The 18,830-nt window shown below is 39.8% G+C and overlaps 1 protein-coding gene across 2 annotated transcripts; it reads right to left on the bottom strand.

Annotated features, from left to right (window-relative positions):
* Positions 1 to 2,042: 2,042 nt before the first annotated feature.
* Positions 2,043 to 18,411, bottom strand: BIRC3 (baculoviral IAP repeat containing 3). Of its 2 annotated transcripts, none has more exons than XM_074372949.1 (9): positions 18,259 to 18,411; positions 11,769 to 14,849; positions 11,404 to 11,503; positions 9,430 to 9,508; positions 8,592 to 8,640; positions 6,770 to 7,012; positions 3,299 to 3,553; positions 2,995 to 3,036; positions 2,043 to 2,724 (listed from the first exon to the last, which is right to left on the bottom strand). In XM_074372949.1, the coding sequence occupies exons 2-9, from the start codon at positions 12,619 to 12,621 to the stop codon at positions 2,531 to 2,533; spliced, it is 1,815 nt and encodes a 604-aa protein (XP_074229050.1). In that variant the 5' UTR covers positions 12,622 to 14,849; positions 18,259 to 18,411; the 3' UTR covers positions 2,043 to 2,530. The 2 variants fall into 2 exon arrangements, with proteins under 2 accessions (XP_074229050.1, XP_045364916.2); XM_045508960.2 differs by lacking the exon at positions 18,259 to 18,411 and adding an exon at positions 16,265 to 17,433.
* Positions 18,412 to 18,830: the final 419 nt, after the last annotated feature.

Here is an 18,830-nt window from a genome sequence, read left to right as displayed (position 1 = left end):
ATTCAGTAAGGGCCTATTCCGTGTCAGGCTCTTCATGTGTCCCGATGAACAAAACACGTGGTTTCTTTTCTCATGGAACTTTGACAGTAGAACATGACATTAAACAAATGTATAAATACAAATTGTGGTATGTGTCATGAAGAAAAAGAACAAAGAGGCCATCAGAAATTCTATTTTAGGTGAGAGAAGTCAGAGAAGGCCTCTCTGAGGAAGTAACATCTAGGCTAAGCAAGACCTGAAGAACGAGGAGAAATGTGTTAGGGAAAGAGGAATGAAAGTCAAACACTCTGAAGCAAAAGACTTCAGAAACTTAAGGAAGCCAAGGTAGCTGGGATAGAGCAAGAGGAAAAGTGCCACAAAATATGGTTGAAAATGATGCAAAGCCACATCAGAACGTGATAAAGAAGCAGGCATGTTGTGCAATTTGGAGAACTACTTATCATCTGCACAGTACAAACTCCAAACTCCAGAAATCAGATCTTGTCTATCTCTTCTTATCTAGAAGGGTGGGGCTGGGCACAGTTTTTAAAAGAATGAGTAATCCTGACCCACTAATATTCTCTGTTCCAAGGGTACCAATGTTGCTTCTAAAGCAGTGAAATCCCTTAAACATCCCATCTGATAGTTTTGCCTGATTTACATGGCAAACATCCACCCTGGCTACCACCATGCGCAGGATGTCCAAGGGAGTAAAGATGGTTGAATGACATTGCCTGTTTCCACAAAGGAATCTAATGGCTAAACGTATCAAGTAACAGAGGGAAATGAATAAAAAGAGTGGATGGACGTTATAATGAGCATAACCCAAGTACGAAGCTAAGCCCACTGAAAAGTTCAGAATTGTAACACTTACTATAAAAGTTCTGAATTATAACACTTATTGGGGAACTGAAGGCCAGGTTGGATGGGGGGCGAAGATGGAGACAATCCAATGAATTAATGCACTTTCAAGGACCTGGAAACAGTGCCTGGCAAACCTTCAGCAGATGGAGCTACCATTACTATCTACAGTGATTATAGTTTTTCCAAAACAAAATTTCAACTTAACTAACACTTAGGGAAATAGCAAAATATTAGAATAAATAAGATGGCTATGTTATCTGTGCACATATAATCAAAATGAGAAATGAACAAGAGTTTCATGGTGGACATGGCCAAGTTCAAATACCACGTGTAGTATGCAGGAAGAACCAGATAAAAAATAGATGCTGTGAAAAGGGTATATACTAGCTAAATATTCATCTTATAGCTGAGTTACAAATCATCTAAGCAACATCACAATTAATTTAGCCTCAAACGCCAGCAGAACGCCGGTTAGCATGAGGCTAGCCGACTGAACCTTTTAACAAAGAGGTAAAATCAGTTGCATCTCAAGGGTCTCCCAGCCTCAGAATGAAGAGATGGAATCACTCCCCCCTTGCCTGGTTCCTAACCTTTCTCTCTGGAGAACTCTAGCAGACATCTCGAACTGGTTTAGACGACTGGCCTTTCCTTATCTCTCCACGTTATTCCCAATTATAGTGTTACTTCTGGTTTTAAAGCCCAAAAAACTCTACCAGAAACAAAGGGTAGAGAATTATGAATTGAACGTGTTGCGTGTCAAACAGTAATGCAAAGGAGGAAATCTCGCTGCAGTGGCAGCATAGAACAAACTGATTTACCAGAACAAGCTGTTTGCTCTAAAGGCTGCTAACCAGTGTGCCTTCTAAGTCCCAGAATTAATACCAAAGTGGTGAGGATAAAACCAGGGGCTCTTCCCAGTGAACAGGGCAGGCATGAGACTTCCTGAATGAAGCAACAGAAAAGCGAACCAGGAAATTTACTGGGAGGATTATCTGATTTTGACTTAGACATCCCATAAAAACCTACAGATTAAAGCCAGGTGTGGTTGACCCCTGTGCTCTACACGTGTAAATGAAGAAGCACCTTACATAAAGGGACCTGAACTGTCGTTCAATATTCCAGTCTTGAGGAGGTATGGAAGGAGCCTGGGGGTCAGTAAACTATCCAATATCACAGAATAAAGGTGTTAAGAACAAGAGTGATTTTGATTGCTTTATTAAAATATTCCTCGCAGAATTCTTTACAAAAATAGCATGTCCCCAAAATGTCATTCAACAAATATCAAGACCTTCTATGTCTATGTATATGACATTGATCCAAAAAGAGAATTCATGTTCTTGACCCTTAATACAACTCCAAAATATTTAAAATTCTAAAATAGTCCAAAAATCTGCAATTTTACCGTACTTCCAATTTCAAAAGTGCTGCAATCTCTATTTAGTATTGTGCTTGTAGTGCTATTGCTATTTTTTGTTCACAAGAACAAAAGTCTGTCATTCCCTTGTTATCTAAAATACACATGTTCATGCTTTAGATTTATATAAAAATATTTATATATATTTTGTGGAAACACAATTTTCTGAATTGTAAATAAATAAAAAATCTTGACGAAGCCAAATAAGTATAAAACTTAAAATTAAATACATTTAATCCATTAATTTTAAAGTTCAGACAAAATCTTAGATCTTCATGAGAGAAATGTACGGACTGTGCCCTTGATGGTACCTCTACAAATAGGACATTTCCTTAGAGAAGGGGCACAGTCTTTGCACACTACCAGGTGCCCACAAGGAATGAACACTATGGACACCTCTCTGTCCATACACACTTTACACGTTCTTTCTTCTTGTAGTCTCCTCAATTGCTCCTCCATTGGTAAATCTAAGAAGAAAAAATATTTTAATAAAAGGCATTTTGCTGCTTCTCCTCCAGGGAAAAGCTAGGAAAAGAAAGTATAATGTTTTCTACTGGTTTAAATTATCAATACTACTTTGGGGGGAGGGTACAGCTCAAGTGGCAGAGTGCATGCTTAGCATGCAGGAGGTCCTGGGTTCAATCCCCAGTACCTCCCCTAAAAAAATAAATACGTAAACCTAGTCACCTCCCCCACAAAAGAAAAAAAAAGAAAAAAAATTATCAGTACTATTTTACCTGAAACATTTTCTGTAGGAATATACTTTATGTCCTGTTGCACTGCGGGAGAAAAGAAAGAACATTACCATGGCAAATAAGGTTAATATTTAATCACAGAATTTATACAGTTGAACTAACAGTTTCGACTCTGGCCAAATACTATAAATGATTTGCAGAATGTCAAGGCAATGAAAGTCTTTAATCTTTTTGTACAATTACATTTTATACATTAGGTTGAATTATCTGCAATAATCATAAATTATTGATAAGAGCATATTTTCAGCTGACTTAGAAAGTTTCAAAAGTGTTTTCCAGCACTCACCAAATAAATGCTTGTATAACATGGGGTCAATTTCTTGTAGAGAGTTTTTGAATATGGTGGCTGCAAAATTTCCTTTTACCAAAATAGTATCAATCAGTTCTCTTGCTTGTAAAGATGTCTGTGTTTTCTGCTTAATGACGTCATGTTCTTGTTCATTAATCACTCTGGCAGTTAGCAGATTGTCCAGGATTGGAAGCACACAAGTCAAATTCTGAAAAAGTGCCATTCTGTTCTTCCGGATTAATGACAGGTCACCTTTACAGCAAAGAAAACAAACACAATCACGTTCAGGCTCCGCCCACAAACTTCCTACACGTATAACTGAATTAAAACCAGCCATAATTCATAATCAGTTAGGCACTGACGCTGATGGCTAGGTTCGGGGGGACCTGATCCCTTGTGCTTGATAATAACACCACTTATGATAAGAACTAACACGGAGTACTTTGATGGATACTTTCCATGTATTAACTCATTTCATCTTTTCACACAGCCCTCTGAGGTAGGTACCAGTACCCTGAACTAGCAGATGAGAAAATAGAGGCATAGAGAGGCAAGTAAATTGCTACACAACCAAGCAAAAGTCAAACCGAAGCAATTTGCTGTCATAATCTGTGCTCTCAACCATTCTGCAACATTGCTAAGCCCTTAAGCAAATAAAACTTAGAACCTAATAAAACTGAAACTTCAATCCAGTCTAGTCAAATGGGGGGAAGGCAAAAGCAAGAGAATTAAAATGATAGAATATTTTTTCTTCAATTATCATTCACTCATAAAATTTCTTTAAAATTCCATTTTAAGATGAAATTATGAATTATCACTTCCCCAAATTAGACACGATGTTGCCATTACCTAAACATTTTATAGTAAGGGGAGAAAGGCACTCACAGCACGTTGAAAAAGAAATCCTACTTGTCAATGACACCTTCCTGTCCTATGGGGTCACTGTATTCTCTTTTGAGATCTAAGTTTTGTATCTATTAGTAAAAATATTTTACATCTGTAATTTTATTATCTCTTTAGAATATGATTTATGCATCTAAGTTTATTAATTAATTACCATATAGTGTTGGGGGAAGGGTATATAGCTCAAGCAGTAGAGCTCATGCTCAACACCCAAGAGGTCAAGGGTTCAATCCCCAGTACCTCCCCAATGTGGAAATCAGTGAAGAAACCTGATGACCTCCCCCACATAAAAATTTATCACATAATGTTGCCATGACCCATAAAGCTTTTCTATGAAATAATGAGAAGTTGGACTGTCCAAAAAAGAATTATTTGGAGGGAGATGATTGTCAGATTTCAGAAACTGACTTTGTCTAATAATAGGGCACATGAATAGAACCCTTTAATAAGGAATAAAAAATTAGTGCTTAGTCAGAAAGGGCTTGAGGTGCACATTTTGAAGAGAACTGAAGCTCTGAGAGATGGACCAGGACCTGGAACAGTGTCGGGCACAAAGTCAATGCTTCACGGACACCTGCTAAACAAATGAACCACCAAGCCTCAGCCATTTAAAGAGCAGCAGAAACAAAGAAGTTAACAGCCAGAGGGACAGGAGAATCAGAACTTAACATGCTGCTAAATAGTCTGTGCTAAAGAGGTAGTGGTGTATCAGAAAGTTGAAATATAATTTACACTTGAAGCATATTAATTTTCAATTTTTTATTTTTCTAATTATATTTTACTTAACCCAGTGCAATAAGTTCTTTGCAATTCTTAAGATTTCTAAAATGGGGTTGCCAGTAGCTGAGGAAAACAGTCTCATTTCAAAGTCATAGACTGTATTCTAGCTTCGAAGAGGTGAAGACTTGAATATACCTTTGAAGTATATTATTCTTTTATTCTGGAAAAAATACCCTAAGTTGCCTCTTTATTTATACACCTATCAAGAAATTCCTCACCTACTGTTCTGGGAGACTATAAAGTAATCAGCAATGTAAACATAAGTATTTCAACTCAGTCATTCAAAAAATATTTCTTGAACACAGACTGTACGCTGTGCTAGGCAACGGACGTAACAGTGAGCCGAGAAGTGAACAGATCTTCTGGACAATGTAAGCTACTGTATATTGTTGACTTGGAGTCATCTCTGGAAACTTTGTTAAATTTTTTGGAAGAAAAATAAATATTTTATAGCTAGATGGCTTTAGATTTCATAGAGTCTACAAACAATTGTGGGGATGGAGTGCTCTTCTTCAATGACGGGTGGTTAAGACTGAGAGGACTACAGGAAGGACACGCGGCCTCATCTTCACTTCCCAATGACAAAGAGAACTTGACTAGGCCGGGCAGAGATGAACACTGCTGCTGTCCTGAGATTGTGTAGAACTGAATAATTCACACCTTGGTAAATAGAGGAGGCCGTGTTACCACAGTCTGATGTGTTTGTCTGGTTGGTCAGGGTTAGGTTAATCCAGGAATGGAGTGAATAATCTCACCACCAACCATCCTGGGAAGAAAGAGGTCCCAGGTGGCCTTGGACAAGGATATGGGGCAGATCTTTCTCTTTGTGGGCTTTGTGGATACATGGAGGTCTGAGCTTTGCCAGCTTCCCTAGTCATTTGTGGAAACTGGCCAGAGCCACAGAGAGATGAACTGGGAGCTAGGCAGAGAGGTTCATGAGGATGGGCTTAGGGGCACCCAGAGAGACCACACATGGCTCTGGTTGTCAGTCGCCATCTGTGGTCTGATGCCCTTCTGTTATCCCTAAATCTCCATAAGAGCTCGTTACAGTTGTTGCCTGTTTTCCGCTGTGTTGAAAGGACTCTTGGATCTGGTCCATGCTTGGGAAAGAGTGGCAAAGGAGGGATGGACACTTCTCTTTGTCTAGGCCTGAGGGATGATGGCAGCCAGAACAACTGGGTAAGAATGGATGTGCCAGAGGAGAGGTTTCTGGGGAGGGCACGGACTAGAGGCAGCAGGTAGCAGACAAGGCTGGCAGGGAAGGACATGCATAACTTGTCTTGAGAGTATGTGAAACAGTATCCTCGCGCTCCCCTCAACAACAGAGGGATGCCTGGAAGGGGAACTCCGTTTCTGGGTGGGCAAACAGGAAACTTAGCTACAGTTTTTACATTAATTTACAGTCACAGGCTGAGACATACTGTTACACTAATATTAAAATTAATAATTATCCCTGATCCCACCCCAATTTACAGCAAAGAGGAGTGAGCAACTAGTCTGGGATCAAAAATGTGCCATGAATAATTACATACATGGTCAACTATCTAGAGTAAAAACAGAAATTTTTAAAAAGCAGGAAAAAAATGCTTTTCCTCAATATATACATTTTCAGTTTACTAATAAGCAATTCAAAAATATTTTAATGTGAAGAAATTTTTTAGAATTCAACTGCAGAATACTGAATCTAAAACCTGATTGTATTAACTGTGAGCATCTATTCAATAACTTATGTACAGTGACATCGAATCCTTATGGAAACGGGACTGTATTAAGAAATATGTGTACCTGATTCTTTTTCCTCGGTTGCTCTTTCTTTCTCCTCTTCCCTTATTTCATCTTCTGCATTAAGTAAATCCAACACAAGATCACTAACGGTTCTGTAGTTCTCCCCAGTTGTTAGGATTTTGCTCTGAACTGTCTGCTTTACCAGCCTTCTACTGAAGCCCATTTCCAAAGCAGCTTTAACCACAGGTGTATTCATCATGACTGCATCTTCTGAATGGTTTTCTCCAGGTCTAAAATGAATAACTATGCGGAATAAAGAATGTAACACACATTGGGATGGTCTGTATATTTTCTAGATTGCAGGTTATTACAATATCAAAAACATAAGACCCAGAAAATATGTAAGCACTATTTTGTATTAACTTCCTGAAATTTAAAATAATATACATGCTCAGTCATTAAAATAAGAACATGGAATATGGCACTCAGACACAACATACGCATTATCTGGCATCATTATGAGTGGGAGAAAGAAACAGAATGTTGGGGATCATCCTCACCAGCACTGAGATTCCTTTTTCCCCATAATGAATGAACAAATGAGCTTTCTAGATCAAGTATGTTTCACATAATTTTGGAAAGGCCAGTTGTCATTACTCACCTCTATTACTGCAGTGGCTTCCTACAATATTGTTCCTGTCTAATTCATTCTCAACATTGTAACCAGAACAACTTTTTAAGAACACAAATTTGGAATATGTCAGACTCCTTCTTAAATCCCATCAACAATTCCTCTGCTTTTAGGGTAACATTCAATTGTGGCTTACAAGATCTTACCCTGCCTGGACCCTGGTTACCCCTTCAGCCTCATCTCTTGCCACTTACTCATTTGCTTTCTACATTCTAGCCCAGAAATCACAAGGGAATGGCTCTTGAGTCAAATTCTGCCTGCCGTGCTGGCCACTCCTACAGCTAGCCTGCTTCATTCATTTATGTTTGCAGCTCCCACTTCCAGCCATACAGAATTTTGTTCAGTTCTTCAAACGTGCCTGTTCTCTTCTGTCACTTAGGTCTTCGAGGAGCTGCTCTCTCTGCCTAGAATATTCTTTTCCTCCCTTTGTTATTTGGTTAACTCCTATTCTCCCCTTTGATTCTGGGCTAAGACAAATAGTTCCCCTGGAAAGCCTTTTCTGATCGTCCGAGTCTCGGCTAACTGTCCCTCACGCTCGCTCAGAGCACACTTCACGTTCCATGCTGTTCTCTAATCTGTGTATCTGCCTGTGTCCCTGAGACCACTGGCTCAGGAGAGTAGGCGTTATGTTTATCCTGTTCTCCAGCCTTTCCTCCGAATAGCGAAGCACAATAAATATTTACTGATTTGAACTGAACACTAGGTAATGGAGAAGAGCTTGTTCACATACTGGCTTTTTCACCCTTCAGGTTTAAGGTGATGGACAAGTCGCTTGACCTCTCTGAGCCTTGAAGAACAAGAATGCTATTTTTCTACCCTCTCCACTTCACAGAAAGAAAGTATGAGCAATCTCACGTCATAGGGTACCTGTTTCCACACTGGTCCGAGAACAAGGGTTAGGCTGGATCTATGTAGTTTGGTAAAACTAAAGATACTCAAGCCCCACCCTTAGATACTACGATTCAATTCAGTAGGGTTAAAGTGGACACTAGAAATCTGTAGTATTTTTTAGAGTTCCTCAGGCAATTAGGATATGAACTAAAGTTTGAAAAATACCAACAATGTATTTGAAAATGCATCATGAGTTATAAATCCTGATACAAATGTACATTATTACCATCATCAACTTTCAACCTTAGCAATATCAAATGGTTCTAATATTTAAATGTGGTCATTTATCATTATACCTACTTGGTGACTCTGCATTTTCATCTTCTGGATTGTCAGAAGTAGATAACAGCTACAGAAAAATAGAAGTATATACATTAAAATTTAAATCTTGCCCTGTGCAACTGCAATGAAAACCAAGAGACCAAATTCATTCAATACATTTCAAACTGACTGGCTTACTGGCAACATAATTTTTTACGTCAAAAGCAGAATTTCATTTACATTTAACAATTCTGTAAGCCACAAATTCATAGATTTTCTTTGTGTGTGTGTGTGTATTAACAAATAAAATCCATTTTCATTAAGGCTGGAAAAGGGCTACACCTTTTCAGTGATCTATGAGACAGTCATTATCTATCATCCCAAAGATCTGTCTTCTGGGTGATCCTTCGGGATAAGCTAGACCCTATATGAGTTCCACTGACTATGGCTAAGATGGATTTGACCCTCAAACTATTCTGTAAGTTCTTATTTGCTTCTCTGGGAAGATTAGAAAGAGCAATACAATTATTCTCAAGTAATTTTAAGAAAAATGTATGTAGTAAAACTATTACATGCTACTATCCAGTCAATTTTTTTTCCTTAAATAATTTAATTTAATGCAACTTTATTGGAGAAATGCTTAGAAACATAACTTAAGTATTATTTTTCAGGAGGTTTCCAATTCTGGATCTGCTATTTTCCAAAGAACAGCACTCTCTAAGATCATGTTAGGTGTTGAAAAACAAAACGTATTTTTAAGGAAACACTTTTCTTTTCACTAAATATTACTCTCTGTAATTATCAGAAAACAATTTATCAGAAAATCAATGTAACCAATGATTTAAAAAAACAACAACAACAAAAAAATGGTCCCTACCTGTTCAAGTAGATGAGGGTAACTGGCTTGAACTCTACTGATAAACTCTTGTCCTTTAATCCGTATCAAGTACTCACACCTAAAATGTGAACAAAATTAAGTTTGGGGGGTTATTTTAATCTGGTCATTTGCAGACTGTTAGATATTTCAAATAACGTACACATAATTATAAGCACTCGATTATTCATTTAGCACATGGGAAGAGGTAAGAGAGACTGCAGTCAAGGGCAAGACGATGTAAGGAAGAGGAGGCTGTAATTGGTAACCTGACAAGGCTGATGTGGACAAGAGTCGTGAGGCTCTCAGTCCACCGTAGACAAGTAAGGCTGTCTCCACTCAAGAGTTCCCAGCTGCTCTCCTCAACTATTCTAAGATTCCTAAAACCACTCTGAACATTAAGAACAAGCCAAGGACACATGTAGAAAGTTCCCTAATAAATGATACTGTTCACACATAGGCTTTGTAAGTTCAAAAGCTAAAAATATACAGCGAGAGAAAGAATGAGGAAGCTGAACACGTAAATCAGAGATTCACAACTTTGGCAGCTCCTAGATAATATATATCCATTGACAAATTTAAGTACAAAATGAATTCATGACATTACCAAAGCAAATTTACAATTCTGTTTTATAGAGTCACAAAATTGCCACAATGGAAAGCCAGTAGAACTTTTTAAAAACATCTATGTAAGGTGTTCTTTATAGTCGTCAATAATTTTTAAAATCTGAAATATGTGGGGTGTGCGATGTTGCTATAAATGAAGCCATAGTATTATATTAAAAATTTACGCAAGTAAGTCAGGATACGAAGTTTTGTCATTAACATTAAAGATACTAAAAGTGTTGACCATGAAAAATGTAATTATAGGCTCCCTAATTTCAATTAAAAAGGGACACTGTAAACAAGCATAGAATAATCAAAAGTATAAGACATGACAATAATTGACACAACAGTGTAAATTGACTATAACTCAATAAAAAAAAAAAGCCATGACAATAAAATACTATGTAGTGAACAAAATAGGTGAGATCTGCAGATACTAACTACTATATATAAAATAGATAAACAACAAGTTTCTACTGTATAGTACAGGGGGACTATATTCAATATCTAGTAACATATAATGAAAAAGAGTATGAAAAAGGAATATATGTATGTATGTGTAAGACTGAAACATTGTGCTGTACACCAGAAATTGACACAATATTGTAAACTGACTGTACTTCAATTAAAAAAAAAAAAAAAAAAAAGATGAGATGAGTCTTTATTTACCCTGATCACCCTGTTTAACATTGCAACCAGCCTGGTGCTTCTGATCTCCCTTACCCAACTCTCTTTTTTCTTTTTATCCATGGCATCTATTATTTTCCAACATGATAAATTAAATTATTTATTCAGTTTTTATTAACTATCCTCTCCTGCTGTAAGTCTAGCACGTGAGACCAGGAGTCTTGGTTTTGTTCATCCTAGGTATTTTAAGTACCTACAACAGTGCGTGGTAATAGGTAATCAATTAATATTACTGAGTGTTAAATGAACGGAAATATGTTCAAGACACAATGACTGAAAAAAGTTTCAAAACAGGTCATGCAATATCTAATTCATGTAAAATTGTATACATTTATCTATACATGCACATATGCATGAAGAGATGTCTCTGGAGGGGTGTTCACTAAAATTTTAACTGTGAGATTTCTGGAGACTTTAATTTTCGTCTCTGTACTTTTCTACAATGTGTGACTTGGGTTTTATAATGAGCATGTGATATATAAATATACATATATATAAATTACACACAAAAACCCCAAACTATTTCTTACTTAAAGTAATTATTTTTCTTAGTAATCCATCCTAAAGTTATTTAGAAATGTATTTTTGAAACAAAGACAGAATAAAGTAACAGCTGACTATAAGATAAACACACATACTTCATTTCACAATAAACACACGCAAAGAAAATTTCAGAACAATTACCTTGGAAACCACTTGGCATGTTCCACCCACGGGTCGTCTCCAGATTCCCAATACCTCAGCCCACCATCACAGCAAAAGCATTTCACGTCATCACTGTTACCTAGAATTAAGTTTGGACCCAAACTGATGAATACATAGGACTTGACCAAAAACATGTTAAATACTAAGGGGGAGGGTATAGCTCAAGTGGTAGTGTGCATGCCTGGCATGCACAAGGTCTTGGGTTCAATCCCCAGTACCTCCTCCAATAGTAAATAAATAAACCTAATTACCTCCCTCCTCCCGCCAAAAACAAAAAGTTTTTAAAAAAACATGTTGAATACTTGTTTTTTTTATTATTATCATTATCAGATTAAGTTTCTTACCCGTATAATAAAAACCTGCGCTTGCAAGCTGCTCAGGATGAACCGGAACAGTAGAGGGCCAGCTACAGAAGGTTTTAAAGCGGGCTGTGTACGTCTGCATGCTCAGATTAGAAACAGTGTATCTTGAAGTGTCTTGAAGCTGATTTCCTAGAAACGGGCAGTTGGGGAAATGCCTCAGGTGTTCTGACATGGCATCATCCTTCGGCTCCCAGTTGCTCAATTTCCCACCACAGGCAAAACAGGCCACTCTGTCTCCAGGTCCTACGTAGTAAAAGCCTGCTTTCGCCAGATCTGCTGGCGACAGAAAGCTCAATGGCCACATCTGGAAAGTAAGCAATCTGGCTTTCTCAGTATTCATTGCACAACGGTAGGGACTCATCCTCATGGCAGAGAAATCCTGATTTGGTCCGGAGTTTACAAGATTCGATGGAAAGCTTGTGTAAGAGCCGCTGAAATAGCCACTGTTTTCCAAACTTGGGAGTAATGAACGTGTGGAATTTGTTACTGACGAAGGAAAAGGAGGCTGAGAAGTGGCTCCCGAAACGTTAACTGAACTTAGACTCTGGACAAAGCTACAGCTAGGATACAACTTTTTATGCTTCTCGATCGGATTGTCTCCGTGTTTCCAGTTATCCAGCATCAGGCCACAACAGAAGCATTTGACCTTGTCATTCACACCGGTGTAATAAAAACCCGCACGAGCAAGACTCCTTTCTGAGACAGGCACACCAGCAGGAAAAGCCGAATACGTAGACATTCGGTACAGCTCACATGAAAAGTCGTATTTCAATTCAAATGTGTTGGCACTTTTCATCAAATTTGATAAAAACATGCTGTTTTCCACTATGTTCATAATAAAACGGATATGGGGGAAAAGGGACTAGCCTTTCTCTGGGGAGGTAGTTTTGTGCATGGCTTTTTTTTTTTTTTTTTTTTTTAATTTCATTATCTTCACTTAGAACAGGAAATCTGTCATTCTTTTTCTTCTATGCATTTAGGATTTCATCACAGCAAGATTGTAAATTCTATACTGACACATTGTAAGGGACAATTATGTACAATCTGCACCTTTGTATACTCTTTATACATACAATGTAAACATGAATAGTGCTTTAGGTCATCAAGATGCCACTTAGTGTCAGGCATCTCCACAGGTGGGTCACCCTCTCCACTAGCATGCTTCAGTGACACTTGGCCAGCCTGAAGAAAAAATGCCTCACACAGTAGAAAGCTATGCTGTGTAAGTGTTCTAGACGCACAAAATATTCAAATTATTCCTATTTGCTTTTTTTTTAAACTGTGAAATTTGGCAGCCAGAAAAAAAAAAAAAAGGCATAAGATCCACCTCAGACCATGTTTCACTGATTCTAAGATGCACGTTTTAATATCTCTGTTACAGAGAGGAATCTTACAATTAACGGTATATCATTTTAATAGCATTTTTATTTCTTAGAGGTAGATAAAATAATGGTGTGTTTTACAAATGACATCTTAGTTAATGAAATACGGTATATGCTAAATCTTGCTCAAATTAGGTAATTTTTCTTCCTACAATCATTTTAATAAGAACAAAACAATCTAAAATTTTCTTCCAAATAAAGAGCTTAAATAGTAAGAGATTGGCTGATACATCTCAAGACTTGGTTTCAAGATTTATTAAATAATGATTACTTCCCAGTAGATGGTCCGGTACCTGCTTGCTTAGTCATAGCGGTATCATTAGATCTTAACAAATTAAACATTCTATTTCAAATAAATTATCAGAGATGAATGTACTTGCTCACTTGGGCTTTTTGGATCAGCTGTTGAGAGCCAACATCAAATCTCCTGCTAGTGGATTTATTTTTTAAAACAGTTAAAAGTCAGAGTGCTGAGTCTGCAAGCGAAGATGGATAATCAAAAAAAAAAAAAAAAAGTACCAAAAAAATTGGCTTTGGTCCAATTATTTCACAGCATACCCTGAATCAGAATTTATCATGACAAAAACTAATAAATTTACTTTGTCACAATCCACTTCTTTTGAATAGCAGAAACCTCAAAATTCAGAATTTCTCAATTATAACTAGCTCTTAGTAAGTAGGATATGCACCAAAATCAACAGTGTCCAATAAACAGGTCATGGTTTTTCTAGAAGTGATTTGCAAGCATGATTCCTGGGTCCCACAAATGCTGGGGCTTCCTGCTGCAGACTTGAATGCCCTATTTCCAGATAGCAGGAGAAACATATCTCAGTACCACTGATTATTTCCCTCCAAGGTGAGTTATTGTGTCTAACCTCAGTTCTTTTCCTTAGTCAAAAATTTTACGCATGGTTATAAACACCTTCTTGGTGGTTTTTTTGTTTGTTTGTTTGTTTGTTTTTTACTGTTGCTGTGTGATTTTTTTTTTTCTGAATAAGTTTGCTCATTTACCAAAATGTAACCATCCAGCCATCATTCTCATTCTAATCATTCCAGAGGTAATAATAGCCCATCTGAACAAACTAGATTTTTGGCTTTTAAAATATCAATAGTCTTATAAATGGTTAATTTCCTTACCAATCATCACAGTTATTTTTCCTATTTTCTCTAGATTTGTTGCACCTGTCAAAAAGTTCTCTTCTTGGCATTTCTTTATACTTGCAGGAATCCTTTAACATGTCAAAGGTTCTATATGCACGTTTCTCTAATTTAGCAGAGGGTTGAACACTGACTCTTTGCTCCAGAAAACTGTCACTCATTTTTAAACCTTTACCAAACACAGGTTCTTTTTTTTTCTGTTCTACACAGCTGCCAGTGAGAGAGCTGCCTGGACAACTTCAACAGTATGTCCCAGCTACAGTCACTCCTTTACATCCACAAGTCAAATTCAGTATCAAACTTATTATTACTTTATAGTTATACTATTTATACAGTTAAGATTCTTTGGACACCAAAAACTCCAGTTAACGACTTTGTTTATTCATGCACAAAACTACCTCCCGGAGATTAGACTAAGTCCCTTTTAAGAGTTTTAGGCCTCCATTTTGAGATGTTTTGACTTATAGGAAAAAACTGGAAAAAAATCTAAAAGAAGTAGACTAGTTCGTCTCTTTTGTAAAACCTGTTAAAAAAAAAAAAAAAAAAAGACGGTCTTAAAAGTCAAATAATGCATAGATGTGACACAATGATCCCTTTCTAAACATTTTCCCCCAAGCAGAGCACTAGTATTCACTGAATGTCTACCATGTACAAGGTGCTGTGTGAGGCACTGAGCAGTCAAGAAATCCCAGATAAAAACCAGAAGGCTCACCCTGGTGGCCAGCAGAGGAATTATGCTTGGCTTGCACAGTATGGGACTCCAGCATTTCATTAAATTTTTAAACTTTTTGTTTTGAAATTAATTTATACCTAGAGAAAACTTACAAAAATAAGAATTGCCAAGTACCCTGCATCCAACTTTCCCCAAATTAACATCTTACATAAGCAGGGTGCAATTATAGAAAACAGGAAAGTAACATTGATACAAGGCTGATTATTAATCTATATGCTTTATTTGAATTTCACCAGTTTTCCAAGTAAGATTTTTCTTGGACTGCAGTATTTTCAAATGTTTTAGTTAATTACCAACATTTTTAAAAAGTAAGAGATTTCCCATGACATTCTAGATTCCAACTTTCCCTTGAAAACTCAGAAGGTTGGCTATACTGGGCCCATATTTCTACATGGCAACAATTCCCCAGTGCCAAGCACCGGCTGTACCCTTCAGAGAGGGCACATGCGCCCCCGTTTGGCACTCTGATATGGGACTGACTATCAGTCGCTACTTGTCACTCAGCTGGCATTATTGTTTTTATAACAGAATTATAAAGAAAATGAAATTGTTCTAATATCTGTGTCTATCAAACGTAACAAAAATAAAAGGTAGACAGAGGCACATGTGTTTTAAGAAAAATGAGAGCATATTTCCTTGTGGAAAGGAAGGCTATTCCTACATGTTAAATGTACACAGAGCATGCTTTTGTTTAAGAGACACTCATAGCTTTGGTCATTTATGTCACCTGCCTGGCTCCTATGCATTTGATTATTATAAATCCCTTCCACAGACCTCACCCGAAAGACGCTATGGTGTGGAAACAAAGCATGTTTGTAGAAATGTAGGTAACAGTTGTACAATAAATATATAAAAACATGCCAAGATGCCAACCCTGGATCAATTCAAACTCTGTCCCAACAATTTCCAACACCTAGACTTCTAAACGTTGCTGGGGAAAATCTGTATCCTTGCAGACCGCGCCAGCATGACTTCAGACTCCACCTCTGCTGGCCCTTCACCATCCCTGAGCAACTCCACCTCACCCTAGCTGGCCCACTGCCCTCGGCAGCCGTCCTACACCTTCAACACCTTCCTCAATTTCTCCTCCACTACTCCCCATCTCACTTTCAGTAGACTGTTTGGCCTTATATTCCTCAAAGGAAAAGAGACATCCCTGAGTAGTAATCCCTTCACATTCTTAAATTCATGCCTCGTTCACTCACAATGCACTTGCTGCCGCAGTTAAGGGGGACTGCAGTTTCATGGAATCCCATCCTCTTCCACTGGCTTCAGAAATCTTGCTCTTAACCCCATCCCTCTTCATTTCTCCAACTCTCACTCTCTTACTTGCCTTTTAATATTGTATGTATCTATTTTGTAGGGTAAGGGAGATAAATTTTGTCTTTGGAGTTAGGTACTAGGGATTGAACCCAGGACCTCATGCATGTTAAACACTGCACTCTACCACCTGAGCTATCCCTTCCCCAACCCTACTACCTCTTTTCCTCCAATATAACAAGCATGCTTAAGTCTGTCTCAGCTTTCAAATGAAAACCAACCAACCACTCCTCCTTCAACCCCACTTTCCACTCTAGCAACTATCCTTATCTCATCTTTGCTTCACAGCCAAGTGGATTGAACAAGTGTCTATAGTTGAAGTCTCCCACGACCGCTGACTTCAGCCAGCAACATTTAAAACCACTCTCAGTATTAGTAACACCAATGGTTTCTTCCCCCAAACCAGTGGAATTTTTTGCACCTGACGCTGGGGCCCACTTCCTCTTAAGAAATGTTCTAGTTCTTTGGCTTCTGATACCACTCTCCTGGAATTCCTCTTTCCTTTCTAGTAGTTCCTTCTCCAATGGGGTCAAGTTCCCAACCTCGTCTCTTCTTACCCTATCATTTTTAGCGGGCATCCTCCCTGTTCCCAGGGACGTTGGGTATCTCTGCCCTCCTGGGCACTTAGCACATCCATGCCTCTGACACTGGACGTTAAGTGTGCCTTTTCTTTCTGCCTCCCCCTAGTCTGTTAGCTCCTTCACAGCAGAACTACATTTCTGCTCTGTACTAGCCCTCCTGTCCCTGCAACATCCATGCAGCGTGGCATGTGATGCAGACACTAAGGCTCCTTCTTGAGAAGAGAATGTTAGCAAACTTGACTGAGCCCCCCCAGGACCACAGCGCCCTCATTTGCATGGTATTAAGGACATAAATGTAATGACTTCAAAGTCTGCTCAGTGATGATTTAATACCAGGCTGTGGAGTCACATATCTTGGGTTTCCAGTACCATTCAGTGTCCCCATACCAGAGGTGTGACCTTGGGCAAGTAAATCTCTCTAAGCCTGAGTTTCCTCATTGCCGAAAGAGATAAATTAGGTAATTGCTTCTTGGGACTGAGAGCATTAAACCTGAAAAACACACACAGTCTTCTGGGGGTGGGGGTGGGGTCCAAAAATATAGTAGGTATTAGAGATACCTAATGTCAGCAATAAATAATAGCAAACAAAGTTACTGTTACTGTTAGATTAGCACCAGGTAAATAGCTCCAGCCCTTTACTAACTAGATTAACAGCACTGCAGGGTTCCCATCGGATCACCAGTAAAACCACCAAAAATCTGCTCTTTCTGCCATCGCTTGGGAACACTCCCCCATCTGCCCATCAGATAAAGATTTCACTGAGTCCCTCCCACGCCCAAGCTCCACTTTCGGCCCCGTCCGGAAGCATACCTGGCACCCTCCACCGCCCGGTGACACCTCCTGGCAAGCTAATTAAAGCACCTGCCAAAGCCTGCCCCCTCCCCCGGCTCACTCTGAAAGGGAAACAGAACCGCACCCCCCGGCAGGCAGGCAGGCAGGCAGACGGAAAGCGAGGGTCTGCGAGGGCGGCGGGGCCCAGCGGGCGGGGGAGCAAGTCTGCGCGGCGGCGGGGACCCTCGGGAAGAGCCGCGCGCGCTCCCGCTCTCCTCCCCTCCCCGGTCGGCTGGAGGCCTGGGCCCTCCGCGGGGCCCTGCAGCGGGCTTCGTGACCGCGGCCCCGCGCGCCGCAGCCCTCCGCCGCCCCGGCCCCGCGCGCCCCAGCCCTCCGCCGCCCCGGCCCCGCGCGCCGCTCAGCCAGCCGCACACGTCGCTCCCTCCCGCGTGGGAGGCCCGGGCGCCGGGACGGGGCGGGAGGGCGCGCGCGCAGACACACGCGCATGCGCGCGCGCGCTCACTCACCGCTGCCCGAGGCGGGTGCGCGCCAGCGACGGCGTCCTGGCCCCGGTTTCACGGAGGGCACCCGCCGCCCGCGCCGTTCCGTGCGGGCCGGAGTCGCACGCTGCCTTTTAATGTCCTCGCCCCGCCCGCTCTCCCCACCCCCACCCCACCCCACCCCACCCCACCCGGCGAGGCCCGCACTCCTGCCAGCGGTTTGCATGTGCGCTGGTGCTTTCCTCTTAAGAGTTAGGGGAACTCCAGCGGTAATAACCACACACACTTCCCCTTAATCAGTGGCCTGGCAAACCCACTCGGGGATTTCCATGACCCTACAAGCGTGACTGTTTCTTCACCGGGGCGTAGCTGAGTGGCATTTACAGAAAGACCTTTGCTTTATTGTTTATGGGTCAGAGGAAATCTTGATAATCCGTGAGGGGAAGATGATCTTTGGTTAGCCTGACTGGAAAAGGTCCATCTCCCACGTATTTCAAAAAAAAAAAAATCCAAAACTTTGTGAAATCTTTGTGATAATTACTACATTTTGTTCTAATTGAGAAGGTAGAGCATGTATGTAAAAAAATCACGTGATTCTC

Source organism: Camelus bactrianus, chromosome 10 (genome assembly GCF_048773025.1).
Source record: "Camelus bactrianus isolate YW-2024 breed Bactrian camel chromosome 10, ASM4877302v1, whole genome shotgun sequence".
NCBI lineage: Eukaryota > Metazoa > Chordata > Mammalia > Artiodactyla > Camelidae > Camelus > Camelus bactrianus.
The sequence above is the reverse complement of the archived record's forward strand: the minus strand, read 5'-3'. Positions and strand labels throughout refer to the sequence as shown.